Genomic DNA, 18,329 nt, shown 5'->3' on the forward strand with positions numbered 1-18,329 from the left:
AATAATAATAATAATAATAATAATAATAATAATAATAAACCATAAACAAATTAATTAATGCCCTCCGATGTTTAGTTGAACCCATCGACAAATCTGTTTTCAAAAATCACAAAACACCCACGACACTTAATTCAACTTCACTTATAAAGTGCGTATTAAAAAACAAACAGTCAGTAGAGAGGTCTGAAGACCAGCGGTTTTCAGTGCTTGCGTGAAATGTAGTGCTGGCATAAAAAGTTTTGCATCACCCATATATAAAATATGAATACACTTTAGATCTTTTATTTAACATCATGGAAGCCATAATCACAGTACAGTAAGTATTTCATGTTAGATTTAGAAATGTCACATTTCTCCAGTCAGTTTTGGCGTTAACTATCTGGGGAAAACTCCCAAGCGCTGGGTGTGGAATTCAATATGTTAACAAGGGAACATTATTCAGCAGCTTTCATTGGACTCTATGAAGCTGAGGGAGTTCATTCTATATAGAGGGTGTGGAATTCAATATGTTAACAAGGGAACATTATTCAGCAGCTTTCATTGGACTCTATGAAGCTGAGGGAGTTCATTCTATATAGAGGGGGTGGAATTCAATATGTTAACAAGGGAACATTATTCAGCAGCTTTCATTGGACTCTATGAAGCTGAGGGAGTTCATTCTATATAGAGGGGGTGGAATTCAATATGTTAACAAGGGAACATTATTCAGCAGCTTTCATTGGACTCTATGAAGCTGAGGGAGTTCATTCTATATAGAGGGGGTGGAATTCAATATGTTAACAAGGGAACATTATTCAGCAGCTTTCATTGGACTCTATGAAGCTGAGGGAGTTCATTCTATATAGAGGGGGTGGAATTCAATATGTTAACAAGGGAACATTATTCAGCAGCTTTCATTGGACTCTATGAAGCTGAGGGAGTTCATTCTATATAGAGGGGGTGGAATTCAATATGTTAACAAGGGAACATTATTCAGCAGCTTTCATTGGACTCTATGAAGCTGAGGGAGTTCATTCTATATAGAGGGGGTGGAATTCAATATGTTAACAAGGGAACATTATTCAGCAGCTTTCATTGGACTCTATGAAGCTGAGGGAGTTCATTCTATATAGAGGGGGTGGAATTCAATATGTTAACAAGGGAACATTATTCAGCAGCTTTCATTGGACTCTATGAAGCTGAGTGAGTTCATTCTATATAGAGGGGGTTGCAAAACTTTTGGCCAGAGCTGTAACTCTCATTTCCTGGACATGTGATACAGAAAGTATGTATATATCTCTGCATGCGTGTGTATGTATCTCTGCATGTATGTAATACGATCGTACATTCCTAAACAATGCAATTATTTATTTTTTTACGAATTTCCGCAGACGCGCAAAATAATTTGTCTGTTTAAAAAAAAAAAAAAGAATCTGGAATTATGTAAGTTTGAAAAGGAATGCTGAAAACACAAAAAAAAATAAAAAACACAGGAGACACCGCCTTCTCTCTGCCTCCCCCCCCCCCCCCCCCCACAAACAAGTGTGTGTGTGTGTGTGTGTGTGCGTTGAGTCAGCAGCACAATACTTTGTGTGGTTGTTGTCGTTTTTTTTTTTTTTTATTTAAACATTTTTTTTTTTAGAAAAAACACCACACTAGTAATTTAATTAATTTAAACCCAGATCGGAATCTTCTCCTGTTCTGCTTATGGGCGACGCAAGAGGAACCGAACACCGCGAAACCCAAATCCATACGTACAAAAACCACGAATTAACTGCGAGGTCTAGGTATCTTACAAAAAAAAACAAAAAACACAAACACCAAAAGTTCACAGGTGGTGGGAAGGAAGGGAGGGAGGGAGGGGAAAAGATTATACCTGTCCAGCAACCCAGTCTTCTGTTTAACCAAATCAGAAATCTTATTTAAAAAAAAAAAAAAAAAATCGAGATCGGGGAAGCCCAACAACTAACCCTTCCTGGCTGGTTTCACAGTCCGCGGTTGCCATCCAATATCTTTGGACTACAATTCATTAGAAAAGTCAAATCATGGGTCGACAAATGCTCAGCAGTGCAGGACTTGTGGGACCCCTCCCCTCCCCACTCTCGGAGCATCGCTGACATCGACAGAAACCCCTCCCTCCCTCCCTCCTCCATCATGTCTTTGACTTCCGGCTTCGATTGCTGCTGCAGCTCAGCGTGGGCGACGGGGCCACGCAGGAGCGGGTGTTGCTGGCTGGCGTGCTGGCCTGTGCAGCCGCCACGCTCCGCAGCAACCTGTCCGGGGTCCCCTCCTCGCTGCGGGCCCCTGCTCTGGGAGTCCTGAGGCCCTTGGGGTCCGAGCGGAGCCTCTTCCCTCTTCCCGTCCCGGAGGACGAGTTCCCGTCGGAGTCCGGCCCGCGGCGGTCGGAGCCCTTTCTCTTGGGGCGAGGCCGTTCCTCTTCCTCGCTGGAGGAACGAGAGTCTTCCGAGACTCTCCCCGAATGCGGCCTCCTGGAACGGCTCCCGCTCCCGCTCCTGCTCCTGCTCCGGCTGTTGCTGGTTGCGTCCGGCTTGCCCCTGGGAACCCGCTTCTCGTTTTCCAGTGGGGGCACCAGACTCCCCGGTCTCTGCCTGGTGGACCTGGCATTAGACCGCGACTCTGGCGGAGTCTCCGGGGGAAGCTTCCTGTTTCCGAGTTTGCCTGTCGGGGTTTTCTTGTGCCAGTTTGGCGATCGGAGCTCCGAGGCGGAGCTGTCCACCGAAGAACTGTCCCGGTCTCTCGTCGTCCTCCTCCCTCCTCCTCCTCTTCCAGTTTCCCTCGCCCCCCAGCCTCCTCCTCCTCCTCCTCCACGACCTCTCATGGCCAGAAGCTTGGCAGCAGCGTTCAGGGCGGAAGAGCGTTTCTTGGGGAGCTGGGAGCCTACGGTGGTGGAGGAAGAGCAGGAAGGAGTTCTGTTGCGACGGTGGCTGCAGGAAGAGTCGTCTTCGTCGCCGTAGTCTTCTTCCGCCATCCTGGACGAACGGCGCCTCCTAGAGGCAGCGGCGTGCTTTTTGCCGTCGCGTCCGGAGCGCTCGCTGTCCGTGTTGGGACCGCCGACGCTGCCCTTCCTCCTGGTCAGCCTGACGGAAGCCTCGCTGCCCGAGTCTCCGGTCGTCGTAGTGGCGCACACCGAAGGGGTCGCCTTTTTCCCCGGCAGTCGCTGACCGTCGCTGTCCAGCCTCAGTTTGGCGGCTCTGGTCAACCGTTTGGTGTCTCCTCCTCCCCCCTCCTCCTCGCTGCTTTCCTCTGATCTCGAATCCCGGCTATGGGAGGATCCAGACTCCCTTCTCCTCCTGGTTGATCTCTGGGATTTCGAGGACGTCTTTTCCGGCTTCTGTTCAGACACGCATCCCGAGGCTTTCCGCCTCTTCCTCGGCCTGTCTTTGTTCTTGGCCACGGAACAGGAGCTCCTCCTCTCCTCATCCGAAGACCCGGAAGAAGAAGAACAACCACCACCGCCACCCGATGACTTGCCCCCGGATCCTTGGCTGGATCTGGTGGACCTGCGACTGCCGCTCGCGGCGGGCTCACCGGTGGTCCTTCTCTTCCGAGCTCTGCCGCGTTTGCACTCCACAGTTGCTGCTTCGGGGGGCTGGGACGTCACTCCCGCGCTCGCGTGGCCGCTGCCCTCATCCGAGCCCTCCCTTTCCGCTCCCTCTCTCTCCCCCTCGGAGCCGCGGTCCTTGGCATCGTCGTTTCCGGAGGTTCTCTTGCGCCCCGTCTTCTGCTGACCGGGCCGCGCCTTGTTTTTGAGCAAGGGGCGCCCGCACGCTTCCGAATCTTCTTCCACCAGCGCCGTGGAGCCGGTACTCCTGCCTTTGCCCTCGTCTTTATCGGAGTTTTCCCTCCTTCCGCCTTTCTCGTCTCCGTCCTCTCTGCCAAAGGACTCTCTCTGTCTCTCTTTCTCGGACCCTCGGTCAGCTTCGGCATCTTTTTTCTCTCCTCTCCCATCCTCCCCCTCCTCATTCTCTGACTCGCTTCCGTCGACCTTCTTTTTGTCCTCTCTGTCTTCACCTGCCTTATCTTGTTGCCTCTTCCTCCTGCCCACCTCCCCTCCCATCTCTGCTGCTGCTTCGTCACTCTTGGGTTTGGATCGGACAGACCCCACCTCCTCAATCCCCTCTCTCTCCTCGTGAACAGGAGGGGGGGAGTCTGCGGTCTCAACCGCGGGTCTCGGATACTTCGGGGGTCTCCCGCGCTTGCGTTTGGTAGACGGAGACGCTCTTTCGAACCCCCCTTCCCGATTGGGAGATGCACCATCGCCTTCTTCGGGGGTCCCAAGCAAACCGGGGTCCCGAGGGCTGGACTTGCTGTCGGCGGGCTGTGGGGGGGAGCAGGGTTCATCTGAGATCTGGATCCTGGGAGGGGTCTTGGGTGGTCTGCCCCTTTTGCGTTTGGGGGGGGAATCGTCGTTGGCGGTCCCCCGTTTGGGTGGGGAGAGGTCCGGCCTTCTGGGAGACGGGCTGCCCTCGTTTTCAGAGGACCTCGCCCCTCCTCCTCTTTCGGGACTGGCCAAAACCTTTCTTTTCCTGCCCAGGCGCCCCCCCGGTTTCTCCCCCAGTTGGGCCGCCATCCTGGACTCCGTTTCCATTCTGCGTCGCTCCGGGAGGTTCCTCAGCACAGGCATGTCTTTGACGTCTCTGCTGGGGCTGCCCAGAGAGGTGGCCGTGGACTCTGAATCCGAGTGGCTGCTGAAAGCATTAACGTTGTTAGTAATACTGGACGCGGTGCCGGCTTCCCGGTTGTTCGAAGGGGACCGGGATGTGGGCGGCGGGGACACATCGGGCTCCTCTCCCCCTCCCTCTTTTCGGGGCCCTCCGGCTCGCTTCCTCCTCTTCAGTTCCTTCTCCTCCACGATGGTGATCAGTCGTCCGGGAAGCTTTCTCAGCACTTTGGCGGTTGGGGAGTCCTCTTTCATGCTGTTCAGGATCTCGTTGTCGGCGGTCAGCCTCCTCCTCGGAGATTTGACCGAAGGGCAGCCCTGCGGCGACCCGGGAGAGGACAGCTTATCCGTCGGACCCTCTGCCGCCGCGCTCTCGGAGTCCAGAGAAGACGGCAAAGACACAGCCTTCGCTTCCTCGGAAACCTCCGGGAGCTCGCTGTGGAAATCCACGCCGCCACTGTTGCTGTCGATGGTGGTTCTTGATCCCAAGCTTTGGGACTCGTGTTGTTTCGGCGTCTTTGTGGTCGCGTCGGTGGATTTTTGGTGCTGCGGCAAACCCGTCGCACTCTCCTGGCCGTCTGCGTTTTCACTGCGCACCAGCACGTGCTCTTTGGCCCTCGTCACCGCCTCCTGCAGTCCCTTCACTTTCTCAGAGTCCAGCTTGTAGTAGTTCACCTCTATCGGCAAATGCAGTTTAGGGTTAGGCTTGGATGCTGCTGCTGATTTGACGGCTAGCGATTCTGAAGACTTGGTTACCGGATTCCCTGGTTCTGGCTCTATCACCTCCTGTACAGAAGGTTCCACCGTTTCCTTTATGGGGGGCTCGTCGGGTCTCAAGGAATCCGGATCAGCTGTGGCCGAACACCTTTCTTTGGTTTCTTTTCTGGGGTCTGTAGTGGAGCCGGATGAATGCTTCGCTAGAGAGGTGGGCAGAGAGCCAACAGAGAGGGGCGAGGCGAGTTTTTCTGCCAGCGTTTCTGGGCAAGCGGCTGCAACTTCCGCAGGAGAAACTTGATAAGCTTTCTCACAAGGCACTACCGAGGTGGTCTGCAGATCTGGAGCTCCAGTCCCCAATCTGACCGCGGTGTCGGGCACGGCTCCGCCGTCTAGGCTGGGTTCCAGGAGGGGTTTTTCGACCTGCCGCGTCGGTTTAACCCCAGGATCGGGGTCTTCTTTGTCCGTTTGAGGAGGAGGAGGAGAAGCGCGACGGAAGTCCAGCGCTCTTTCAGTTTCCTCGCAATGAGGAGGAGGAGGCGGCGACGGAGCGGGGTACGAATTTCCGACGACTGACCCCTCCTCCCCAAAACGCTCTAGAAGGGCCTGGGGAACAGCTTCTGTCAGCAGTGGCTCAGCGCGTTTGGACAGGTCCGGGATGAGGGAATGGGAACTGGTTTCGTCGTTGCAGATTCTGTCTGGGAGGGGAGGATTCCGGGCGGCGGGGTCTCTGGCGAGCAGCGGGACGCTTTCGGGGTTCTCGTCGTTTTGGAGGGGACCGGCCTCCGCGACTCTCTCCAGCGGCTCTTTGACGTTACCCCCCTGGGCTGCCTCCTCTTCGTTGATCTGGGAGTTGGAAAGCCCGGGGAGAGAAACGGCCGCACCGCACAGCTCACGCTCTCCCACCGCGAGCTCAAGTCCGCCGTCCATCTTCTCTGCCCTCCCGGTTTCGTTCTCCTCATCGCCGGGCCTCTCCTCAGCAGTCGTTAGCCCCGGCTTCGAAACGTCGCCGGGCGAGGAGACCTCGCGCCTCCAATCCGGTCCTGGATCGCGATCCGATTGCCCAGCGGCAGACGCGACACCGGGAACAGAGCGCACAGAATCAGCAGGGGCAGGACCGTCTTCAACAGCGTGACCGGACTCGTCTTGCGCCGCTAGAAATTCCTTCTCTTCCTCCTGCGCTGTTGTTGCAGGCTGGCAACTGGCTGAAGTCATCTTTTCAGGCTCCACCGTCTCTTTAACAGAAACAGCAGACACTTCAGCCCCCGAAGACGCTTCGTCGGCAGGCTTTCCTTCCTTCTCCGTGTCTTCAGGCTCCTCTACGGCTTTCCTTTCTGTTTCTTTCGGGTTTCGTTCCGTCGGCGGGCTGCCCGTGAAACCTGCTTTCCGGTCTCCGATCCCGGCGCTTGCCTCTGGTGGGTCTGCTGCCGGCCCCCGGTCTCTGCGCGAAGCAGGATCCCTTTGGTCTTTTCGAAAGGGGGCAGGAGGCTCCGGTTCCTTAGCTTTGACCTCGTCAGCGCGGCAGGAGGACAGGGGTTCCCTGGCGGAGCTCGCCGTGGAAAGGCTGGGTCCGTCTTTGCTCGCAAGCTCAGCCAATTCTTGCCGCGTGTCTTCATCAACGGGAGAGTCAGACTCCAGCTCTCTGCTGCTGCTGGTGTTGTCTGCGGACTCAGCGCTGTCTTCCGATGCAGATGAACCTGGTTCCTGTCCGTCTGAGCTCACTTCCTCTTTGCCCGCAGCGGTATCCGATCCCAGCGCCTCTCTCTCCAGCGGCTCGGCGCCATTCGATTCAACGCCGCTCGCGTCCGGGCGAGGCGACTCTGGCCCAGGTTGGTCTTGTAGCAGCGCTGAGGGCGACTCTTCATCGCTAGACTCCTTTTCGTCTTCCTGCACGGACGCGCGCTCCTCCTCTTCCTCCTCCTCCTCCTCTTCCTCGTCTCTGCAAACGCCGGCTCTGCCCTCGTCGGGCGATCTCTCCGTTCCTTCCGTCTCCTCGGGAGCGGTGGGCAGCGTCTCCGGGTTTGGCGCAGACGGTTGCGTCTCTGTTGGGGTCTCCGGTCTTGCCGGGGCGCGGGGACCCCGAAGTCTCTCGCTCACTCTGGTGCTGGCGCCGGCCCCCCGTTCTTTCGGCTTCCTCCCCCGACGGTTAGGGGTCTCCTCTGGGGGGGCTTCGTCCTCCTCGCTGGGGGCCAGGCACAGCACCTCCTCCTTAGCTTGGTCCAGATCTTTTCTGGCAGCTTCTACCTGCTCCTGGAAAAAACAGAAAAAAAACCCAAAAAATGTAAAACTAGGTAGGGCTAACGGTTTAGGGATGCATGCTTTACCAACTGCTATCCTGTTATACCTGACATGACGTCACAGCATCCACTGCTCTACTGCTAATCCTGGCTCCTATTGAGAACTAGCAGCTGGCACACTGCCTCTTCGTGCTCTCTGTCTCTCTGCCTGCCTGCCTGCCTGTCTGTCTCCTAAGCCTGGTTCTCAAAATAATGGGGAACTGAACAACTGCAACGAGGACAAATGAGATAAACAAATAACCACCTAGTCTATACAGAAATGTAGTCTTATAAAAAAAAAAAACTCAACAGTAGAAACTCACACTAGCCCTGCTGCTGCTGCTGCTGCACCCGGTCCTGGGGTTCAGAGCTCCCCTCAATGAAGTCTATGATTGAGATGATCAAGATGTACTATTCTGTACACACTGTCTGTCTGTTAATGCATGTCTTCCACCTGTCTATTGCACACTTAGAATTATCCTATATCCTATTTCAAATTAAACATTTCATAGCCATTTCCTGTCCTACCCAGACTGTTAACATGTCATTTTCATCAACTCCGTTACTGCACAAACCGATTCTACGACTGGGACGGATCTCTCCGCAGGAATCGGGGGCTGAAAATCGGAGGGGTGTCGCTGGTGTCGATCGGGCTGATTTCACCCGTTCAGAGTGAATTAAGAAAACAGCTGCTTGGGTTTGTGTGGGTCGCTGTTCTCCGCAGAGTCTGAAGAAAAAGCAGCGACCCACACAAACCCAAGCAGCCGTTTCTTAACGGTGAAATCAGCCCGATCAACACCAGCCGCCCTCGCCTGCGGAGAGTGACATCCGGACAAAATCAGAATAATTGGTTCAAGCAGCACATGTGCTGGCAAGCTTCTTTTTTTTTAAAATTCTGTTGATCATATTCTGCTGATGCTACAGCCCCCCCCCCCCCCCCCCATCCTCTCTCTCTCTCACCTCAGCCTGTTTCAGCTCCTCCTTGCAGACGTCCTCCAAAGTAGCTTCCAGGTAATTCATAGCGTACCTCTCAATTGGAGTGAGCTGAATCAAAAAACAGAACTAGGATTCATCTTCCAGAACTAGAACCGACAGACAGTCAAGCAGACCAGCGTTTGGGCTCTAGTGCCTTCATCAGCGTTACTGAAACTAAACTGAGTCAAGCAGACCAGCGTTTGGGCTCTAGTGCCTTCATCAGTGTTATTGAAACTAAACTGAGTCAAGCAGACCAGCGTTTGGGCTCTAGTGCCTTCATCAGCGTTATTGAAACTAAACTGAGTCAAGCAGACCAGCGTTTGGGCTCTAGTGCCTTCATCAGCGTTACTGAAACTAAACTGAGTCAAGCAGACCAGCGTTTGGGCTCTAGTGCCTTCATCAGTGTTATTGAAACTAAACTGAGTCAAGCAGACCAGCGTTTGGGCTCTAGTGCCTTCATCAGCGTTATTGAAACTAAACTGAGTCAAGCAGACCAGCGTTTGGGCTCTAGTGCCTTCATCAGCGTTATTGAAACTAAACTGAGTCAAGCAGACCAGCGTTTGGGCTCTAGTGCCTTCATCAGCGTTACTGAGGTAAAACTTGCAGAAATTTATTAACAAAGTCAAGCAGACAATGTGCGTGGGATACTGGAAGTGTACTGGTGTCCACACCACAGCAAACGAACAGCTCTGGCCAAAAGTTTTGCATCACCTACAATTTTAGGATTGAGACAATTTCTTTTAAAAACTATATGAACATAATTTAGATCTTTTATTGAACATCATGTAATCAAAAGTCTAGCAGAAGCCATAATCGCAGTACAGTAACTATTTCATGTTAGATTTAGAAATGTCACATTTCTCCAGTCGGTTTTGTTGTGAAGTATCTGGGGAAACTCCAAAGCGGCGGTGTGTAATTCAATATGTTAACAAGGGAACATTATTCAGCAGCTTTCATTGGACTCTATGAAGCTGAGGGAGTTCATTCTATATAGAGGGGGTGGAATTCAATATGTTAACAAGGGAACATTATTCAGCAGCTTTCATTGGACTCTATGAAGCTGAGGGAGTTCATTCTATATAGAGGGGGTGGAATTCAATATGTTAACAAGGGAACATTATTCAGCAGCTTTCATTGGACTCTATGAAGCTGAGGGAGTTCATTCTATATAGAGGGTGTGGAATTCAATATGTTAACAAGGGAACATTGTTCAGCAGCTTTCATTGGACTCTATGAAGCTGAGGGAGTTCATTCTATATAGAGGGGGTGTAATTCAATATGTTAACAAGGGAACATTATTCAGCAGGTTTCATTGGACTCTATGAAGCTGAATCAGTTCATTCTATATGTAGTGGGGTGATGATAAACTTTTGTCCAGAGCTATAAGTAACTTGTGTATACCTGCTGCATCTTCAATTAACGCACAGCAAAGCGAACCAGCTTTATCCACAGGCATTGCTAGGACATGACTGCAGCCGCAATTCTGACCTGGTCCACCAGGGCGGCGATCTCCTGCTCTGCCCTGGACAGCTCCTCGTCTTCGTCTCGCCCCGCCCCCTCACCCCCCTCCTCCAACGGGATGTTCTCGTTGAATTCCGCCAGCTCCGCCACCTGCTCTGCCTTCGCCTGCGACGCAGCTCGGATATCCTCCTCATCCTCAGCTTTACACAGAGCCTGAGAGAGAGAGAGAACGAACAAGACAGAGAGAACGAGAGAGAGAGGACGAGAGAGAACGAGAGAGGATGGAGAGAGGATAGAGAGAGAGGATAGAGAGAGAGGATAGAGACAAAGAGAGAGAGGATAGAGAGAGGATAGAGAGAGGATAGAGAGAGGATAGAGAGGAGAGGATAGAGACAAAGAGAGAGAGGATAGAGAGAGGATAGAGAGAGGATAGAGAGAGAGGATAGAGAGAGGAGAGAGGATAGAGAGAGAGGATAGAGAGAGAGGATAGAGAGAGAGAGGATAGAGGATAGAGAGAGGATAGAGAGGAGAGGATAGAGACAAAGAGAGAGAGGATAGAGAGAGGATAGAGAGAGGATAGAGAGAGGATAGAGAGGAGAGGATAGAGACAAAGAGAGAGAGGATAGAGAGGATAGAGAGAGGATAGAGAGAGAGGATAGAGAGAGAGGATAGAGACAAAGAGAGAGGATAGAGAGAGAGGATAGAGAGAGGAGAGAGGATAGAGAGAGGAGAGAGGATAGAGAGAGGAGAGAGGACAGAGAGAGAGGATAGAGAGAGAGGATAGAGAGAGAGGATAGAGAGAGAGGATAGAGAGAGAGAGGATAGAGAGAGGATAGAGAGAGAGGATAGAGAGAGGATAGAGAGAGAGGATAGAGAGAGAGGATAGAGAGAGAGGATAGAGAGAGGATAGAGAGAGGATAGAGAGGATAGAGAGGAGAGGATAGACAAAGAGAGAGAGGATAGAGAGAGGATAGAGAGAGAGGATAGAGAGAGGAGAGAGGATAGAGAGAGAGTATAGAGAGAGAGGAGAGAAAACGAGACAGGGAGAGAATTTATTTTGTCATGCCAATAAAGCCTCTCAAATTTTGATATTCAACATTTTACACGAGAGAGAAAGAGACAGCAAAAATATCCTGAGAGAGAGAGGGGGGAGACAGCACTGATATCCTCATCTACAGCTTTACAGACAGACAGAGAGAGTGCGAATGAGCCGATAGGAGACAGCCTTAATATCCTCATCGTCTTTACAAAGCCTGAGAGAGAGACAGAGAGCGAGAGCGAGAGAGACACACACAGCATTGATATCTAACCTCCAAGACAGCTCGATCTGAAGAAAACCGAATGCAACAAAAAGTTGATGGCAACGCACCAGCAGCTGGCACAGGACAGCGTAACAATGTTGGGTTCTCTCTCTCTCTCTCTCTCTCTCTCTAAAGGTTTACATATTTTAAAGAACGCATCTAGGAAACGCATAAACTCAAGGCTAGCAGCTATGACCATTAAGCAGCGTGCCTGTTTTCTCCAGATTTGGAAATGGAACGCTAAATCTGAAAACGAGAAAAGTCTGCGGTGTGAAAACTTTGCTGACATTTTAGAGTTTACATTGCGGGAATTTTTATAAAAAAAACATGAACATTTGGAAAAAAAAGTTTCTTGCTGGCAAACATTTCAGACATTTTTTTTTTTTTTTTTTTTAAAACAGTTTTGCAGTCTAGGCTAGGCTGGGCTAGTTGGCTCACCTGCTCCAGAATGGAGGTGTGTTTTGAGTTCACACAGTCCTCTTCCTCGGGTTTAGACACGCCTTGCATCTGCTGCTCCGCCTCTCTCCTCTCCCCTTCCGTCAAATCAAACAGCTCACGGATTGTTTGCTGGAAAAAAATAATTAATACCAAGGGCGGGGAATCAGACTCCTATTGCACAGCAGTGTCACCCAGTCCAGGTTTTGCTACCAGCTTGATCAGCCCCCAGTGTGTCTAGGTAACAAGCTCAGGTGTGTCTGATTATTAAACTCCTAGTGAAACCAGGGAATGGATTTAAACTGAACACAGAACACACTTTGTAGAAGAAAATAAAAAAAATGATTTACTGCATATCGCTGAAACGCTATGCATCATAAGAGGTCTATCGTTTGTGAGACAAGACCACAGCCTAAAGAACTACAGCTCCCAGCATCCCTCACCATTGCCGCAGGTGAAAAGGCATGCTGGGAACCATAGTTCCAGCTAGTGCTGTACCGTTTCACTGTGTATCGATTAATCACGATGCTTTCTTTACATGATGTATCGTAATAGAGGTCTGTATCGCTTGTGATACGAGACCACAGCATAAAGAACTACAGCTCCCAGCATCCCTCGCCATTGCCGCAGGTGAAAAAGCATGCTGGGAACTGTAGTTCCAGCTAGTGCTGTACCGTTTTCACTGTGTATCGATGAATCGCGATGCTTTCTTTACATGATGTATCGTAATAGAGGTCTGTATCGTTTGAGACGACCACAGCATAAAGAACTACCGCTCCCAGCATCCCTCGCCATTGCCGCAGGTGAAAAGGCATGCTGGGAACTGTAGTTCTAGCCAGTGCTGTACCGATTCACTGTATCAATGAATCGCGATGCTTTCTTTACATGATGTATCGTAATAGAGGTCTGTATCGTTTGAGACGACCACAGCATAAAGAACTACCGCTCCCAGCATCCCTCGCCATTGCCGCAGGTGAAAAAGCATGCTGGGAACTGTAGTTCTAGCTAGTGCTGTCCCGATAAGCTGTGACTCTGACCACATATCTGGACGTTTGTGCGTTGATCACCCACCTCTTTGAAAAAGGCAGTGGTGAAATTGCCTCCCTCGATGGCCATGTCTCCGAGCATCCTCTTCTGGTTGGCTTTCTTCAGGATGTTTTCCTCCACTGTGCGCTCGCTGATCAGGCTGCGGACAAGAGAGTGCTTTGAAACGCTTGAACACGAGTCCGCTTAGCCTACCGCGAAAAAAGTGGGGTTTCGACGCGTAGGCTGGGTGGCTCAGCGGTTAAAAGAAAAGGGATCTTGATACCAGGAGGTTCAAATCCCAGCTCAGCCGCTGACTCCCTGTGTGTGTGTGTGTGTGTGTGCGTGCGTGTGTGTGTGTGTGACCCTGAGCAAGTCACTTCACCTCCTTGTGCTCCGTCCTTCGGATGAGATGTCAAACAAACGAGCTCCTATTGGAAGTGACTCTGCAGCAGCAGCAGCAGCAGCAGTTGTTGATGATGCAGAGTTCACCCTCCTAGTCTCTGTGAGTCGCTTTGGATAAAAGCCTCTGCTAAATGACCGACTCATAACAGTAATTGTAACTATGGTAAAGCTGTGAGGGGAGAGGAGAGAGGGGAGACTCGACTCACCGGTATATGTGCACGTCTCTAGTCTGGCCGATGCGGTGGCACCGATCCTGTGCCTGGGCGTCCATGGTGGGGTTCCAGTCACTGTCGTAGAACACCACCGTGTCGGCCCCCGTCAGATTGACCCCCACCCCCCCGCTGCGCGTCGACAGGATGAAGCAGAAGATTCGCCGGTCTGCATTGAAACGCTCCATCAGGGACTAGAGAGAGAGAGAGGAGAGAGAGCAGAGGAAAGAGAGAGGGAGAGAGCAGAGGAGAGAGGGAGAAGAGAGAGAGAGAGCAGAGGAGAGATAGAGGAGAGGAAAGAGAGAGGGAGAGAGCAGAGGAGAGAGGGAGAAGAGAGAGAGAGAGAGAGAGAGCAGAGGAAAGAGAGAGGGAGAGAGAGAGAGAGGAGAGAGAGAGAGCAGAGGAAAGAGAGAGAGAGGAGAGAGAGAGCAGAGGAAAGAGAGAGGGAGAGAGCAGAGGAGAGAGGGAGAGAGAGAGAGAGAGAGAGAGAGAGAGAGAGAGAGAGAGAGAGAGAGAGAGAGAGAGAGAGAGAGAGAGAGAGGAGAAGAGAGATAGAGGAGAAGAGAGAGAGCAGAGGAAAGAGGGAGAAGAGAGAGAGAGAGAGAGAGAGAGGAGAGATAGAGGAGAAGAGAGAGAGAGAGAGAGAGCAGATGAGAGAGGGAGAAGAGAGAGAGAGAGAGAGCAGAGGAGAGATAGAGGAGAGAGAGAGAGAGAGAGAGAGAGAGAGAGAGAGAGAGAGAGAGAGAGAGAGAGAGAGAGCGCGCAGAGGAGAGAGGGAGGAGAGAGAGAGAGCAGAGGAAAGAGAGAGGAGAGCAGAGGAGAGGGGAGAGAAGAGGCAGAGGAGAGAAGAGAGGGGAGAGGGCAGAGAAGAGAGACAGAGAGCAGAGAGAAGAGGGGAGAGGAGAGGCAGAAAGCAGAACGAGAGAGGAGGAGGAGATGGCAGACAGCAAAGAGACAAAGAGACGAGAGAGGAGAGAGAATTCAGTGTTGTCACATCAAAAAATTATGACACTGAAAAGGTCTGGTCTGTGAGCATCTCTCTCTGTGTCTCTGGTTACCTGTCTCTGCTCCACCTTGGTAGTCCCATCAAGCCTCAGGTAGATGTGTCCGTGGTAGTTGAGGAACTGCTCCAGCACGTCCAGCATGCGGGTCATCTGTGTGAATATGAGGACCCTGTGACCCCCACACTTCAGCTGACGCAGCAGCGTGTGCAGGGTCTGAAGCTTGCCTGTGCAAGGAGAGGAAGGGGGTGGGGGTTAGAGAAGGGTCGAACCCTCAAGTCTAGCGCAGGGCCGTCAGACTCCAGCCCCCCGAGGGACGTGTGGGTCTGGTTTTCAATCTAACTTCAACTCCCGATTTAAATTCACTGATCCAATTATTTGTTCAACTGGACGGGTTTAATATCTATATTTTTTTAATCAAAAAATAATTAAGACCAATTAAGTAATTAAGAGCATGGGTTGGAACGAAAGTCAGGAGACACTGTGGCCCTCTCCAGGAACCGAATTTTGTCCAGAGGATTCACGTATGCGTCTTAAAATCAATCCCAACACATCATTGATATCAAAATTGCAAATCTGCAGGACGCTGTTAAAATGAGCTTCTCGCAGGACGGAACACCTGACTTCAATGGTTTGTTAATTAAATTTATACATTAACAATTGGCTTCAAATTAATGCAGTTAAGCAGAATTCAGATTACCTAGAATTGTAGGATTGAGAAAAAAATAAATAAATAAAAAACTATATGAACAGAATTGTGTGCGTTTCTTTTGATGTTCAGTATATATATATTTTTTAGCTCAAAGAGCCAGCTGCCCCTATATAAAATTATAACATAAGAAAGTTTCCAAACGAGAGGAGGCCCCATTCAGCCCATCTTGCTCGTTTGGTTGTTAGTAGCTTATTGATCCCAGAATCTCATCAGCAGCTTCTTGAAGGATCCCAGGGTGTCAGCTTCAACAACATTACTGGGGAGTTGGTTCCAGACCCTCACAATTCTCTGTAAAAAAAGCGCCTCCTATTTTCTGTTCTGAATGCCCCTTTATCTAATCTCCATTTGTGACCCCTGGTCTGTTTATTTTTTTCAGGTCAAAAAAGTCTAAGAACAATTATGTATGAACTAATTGTGCTGCATAAACACACACACACACGAGAGAGAGAGAGAGAGAGAGAGAGAGAGAGAGAGCGCAGAGAGAGAGAGCGCAGAGAGAGAGAGAGCAGAGAGAGAGAGGGCAGAGAGCCAGAGAGAAGAGAGGGGAGAGGAGAGAGAGGGGAGGGGAGAGGAGAGACGGCAGAGAGCAGAGAGAGAGCAGAGAGAGAGAGAAAGAGCAGAGAGAGAGAGAGAGCAGAGAGAAGAGAGGGGAGAGGAGAGGGGAGAGAAGAGACGGCAGAGAGAGGGCAGAAAGCAGAACGAGAGAGGAGAGTAGAAAGGAGAGAGGGCAGAGAGCAGAGAAGAGAGGAAGAGTGAGAGAGACACAGACAGACAGACACAGCGAGAGCGAGAGAGAGAGAGAGAGAGAGAGCTATAGAGAGGGTGATGATGCAGGTCATTGCATCTGTTCGCTGCTCACCACAGTCATACTGAATGAGACGGAGATCTGGAAACTGAGTCCTCATGTTGCAGACCACTCTGTGCAGGCAGGCGGAGCTGGGTAGCAGCTCAGCCCTCAGCCTCTCTCTGAACGCAACCTCTTGCTGCAGCAGGGAAGGGGGAGGGTGCGAGGTGTGCATGGTGATAGCAGGGGCTTCCACTGGGGGGATCACAAAGATAAACCTGGGGGGGGAGGAGAGAGAGGGGGAGGTTAGCGAGAAACAATATGCATCGTCCCGTCACCACAGACACAAACAAACAAGATCGCTGCTTCCGCATCCAGCGCTCAAAGAACATCACGGACATTTGCAGAGCTTTTTTGAGATGTTACAGTAATAAAATAATGACTTGGATCGCATTGTTGAGGAGTTTGGTGATAAAACGAGTGATCAGGAGATGACTATGAAGAGGTATGTGATAAATACAGTGAACAAGGAGCGGGGCTGGAGATGCAGTACCGAGAGTCCTGTTGATCTGCAGAGCCTCTTAAAAACTGTTTTACTGCAAATAAAATTACTTTGAAAACAGCGTGTGTGAAAATAAAATTAGACCTGACGCAGCGCGCCACGCTGCTCACTCCCCTAGAACACACACAGGGCTGGGAATCAGACTCCTATTACACAGCAGTGTGCTCCATTTCAGGTTTTACTACCAGCTTGATCAGCCCCCAGTGTGTCTAGGTAACAAGCTCAGGTGTGTCTGATCATTAAACTCCTAGTGAAACCAGGAATCAGACTCCTATTGCACAGCAGTGTGATCCATTCCAGGTTAACAAAAATCAGTCTTTGTTCCCCTGTCCTTTTACCTGTTTATGATCTCAGCAAGCTCCTCAATCCTCTGCACTGGGTTGCGAATGGCTTCTGTCAGTGGGCGGGTACGACCCCAGCTGGCCAGTGACTGGACAGCATTCAGGCAGTGGGCGTATCCGGAACCCTGCCACTCCCCCGCGGGAGGCGGGGCCACGGCGCTGCGGCCCATGAGAGAGCAGAGCCCCAGCAGCTCCGCCCCGTAGACCGGCCGGGCTGCGCAGTGCCTCTCATTGAGCTGGAAGAGCCGGTCGAGTCTGGAAGCACGCTGGAACTGCTTACGCTTATCCAGGCAGGGCTGGAGACAGGGAGAGAGGGAGGGGGAGGGAGAGAGGGAGAGGAAGAGAGAAAGAAACAGGGAGGGAGAGAGGGAGAGGGAGGGAGAGAGGGAGAGGAAGAGACAGGGAGGGAGGGAGGGGGAGAGAGAGAGGGAGAGGAAGAGACAGGGAGGGAGGGAGGGGGAGGGAGAGAGGGAGAGGAAGAGACAGGGAGGGAGGGGGAGAGAGACCGAGAGATAGACAGGGAGGGAGGGAGAGGGAAGAGACGGAGAGAGGAAGAGAGAGCGAGGGAGGGAGGGGGAGAGAGAGAGGGAGAGGAAGAGAGAAAGAGACAGGGAGGGAGGGGGAGAGGAAGGGGAAGAGAGACAGAGAGATAGACAGGGAGGGAGGGAGAGGGAAGAGACGGAGAGAGGGGGAGAGAGTGAGGGAGGGAGGGGGAGAGAGAGTGAGGGAGGGAGGGGGAGAGAGAGTGAGGGAGGGAGGGGGAGAGAGAGTGAGGGAGGGAGGGGGAGAGAGAGTGAGGGAGGGAGGGGGAGAGAGAGTGAGGGAGGGAGGGGAAGAGGAAGGGGGAGAGAGACAGAGAGATAGACAGGGAGGGAGAGAGAGAGACAGGGAGGGAGGGGGAGAGAGTGAGGGAGGGAGGGGGAGAGAGAGAGAGGGAGGGAGGGGGAGAGAGAGAGAGGGAGGGAGGGGGAGAGAGAGAGAGGAAGAGAGACAGAGATAGACAGGGAGGGAGGGAGAGAGAGAGAGAGGGAAGAGATGGAGAGAGGAAGAGACAGGGAGGGAGGGGGAGAGAGCGAGGGAGGGAGGGGGAGAGAGCGAGGGAGGGAGGGGGAGAGAGAGTGAGGGAGGGAGGGGGAGAGAGAGTGAGGGAGGGAGGGAGGGGGAGAGAGAGTGAGGAAGAGAGACAGAGATAGACAGGGAGGGAGGGGCAGAGGAAGAGACGGAGGGGAAGAGACAGACAGAAACAGGGAGAGAGAGAGAACAGAAAGAGGGAGACAGTGACAGACAGACAAACAGGGAGAGAGAGCACAGAAACAGACAGACAGAGACAGAGAGTAGAAACAGAGAGCACAGAAACAGAGGGGGAGAAAGAGAGATTCAATGTAATGTTGCCACCGTGGCACAGCGGTTCACAGCAATAGCTTTTATGACACTGAAAGGAACAGCAGGCAGTCAGTCTAGTCACGTCAC

At 51.7% G+C, this 18,329-nt stretch overlaps 1 protein-coding gene across 1 annotated transcript in view; it reads right to left on the minus strand.

The window, feature by feature from the left end:
* Positions 1 to 1,565: 1,565 nt before the first annotated feature.
* The window catches only part of srcap (Snf2-related CREBBP activator protein), a 54,595-nt gene continuing 37,831 nt past the window's right edge, over positions 1,566 to 18,329 (minus strand). The window contains exons 25-33 of the mRNA XM_059012239.1: positions 16,857 to 17,155; positions 16,032 to 16,234; positions 14,518 to 14,687; positions 13,457 to 13,653; positions 12,894 to 13,008; positions 11,826 to 11,954; positions 10,114 to 10,299; positions 8,611 to 8,694; positions 1,566 to 7,624 (exon numbers count right to left, since the gene is read on the minus strand). Coding sequence (XP_058868222.1) covers positions 2,132 to 7,624; positions 8,611 to 8,694; positions 10,114 to 10,299; positions 11,826 to 11,954; positions 12,894 to 13,008; positions 13,457 to 13,653; positions 14,518 to 14,687; positions 16,032 to 16,234; positions 16,857 to 17,155 — 6,876 coding nt within the window. The 3' untranslated portion in view covers positions 1,566 to 2,131. The remainder of the gene's footprint in view (positions 7,625 to 8,610; positions 8,695 to 10,113; positions 10,300 to 11,825; positions 11,955 to 12,893; positions 13,009 to 13,456; positions 13,654 to 14,517; positions 14,688 to 16,031; positions 16,235 to 16,856; positions 17,156 to 18,329) is intronic.

The sequence above is a fragment of the Acipenser ruthenus genome, chromosome 44, assembly GCF_902713425.1.
Source record: "Acipenser ruthenus chromosome 44, fAciRut3.2 maternal haplotype, whole genome shotgun sequence".
NCBI lineage: Eukaryota > Metazoa > Chordata > Actinopteri > Acipenseriformes > Acipenseridae > Acipenser > Acipenser ruthenus.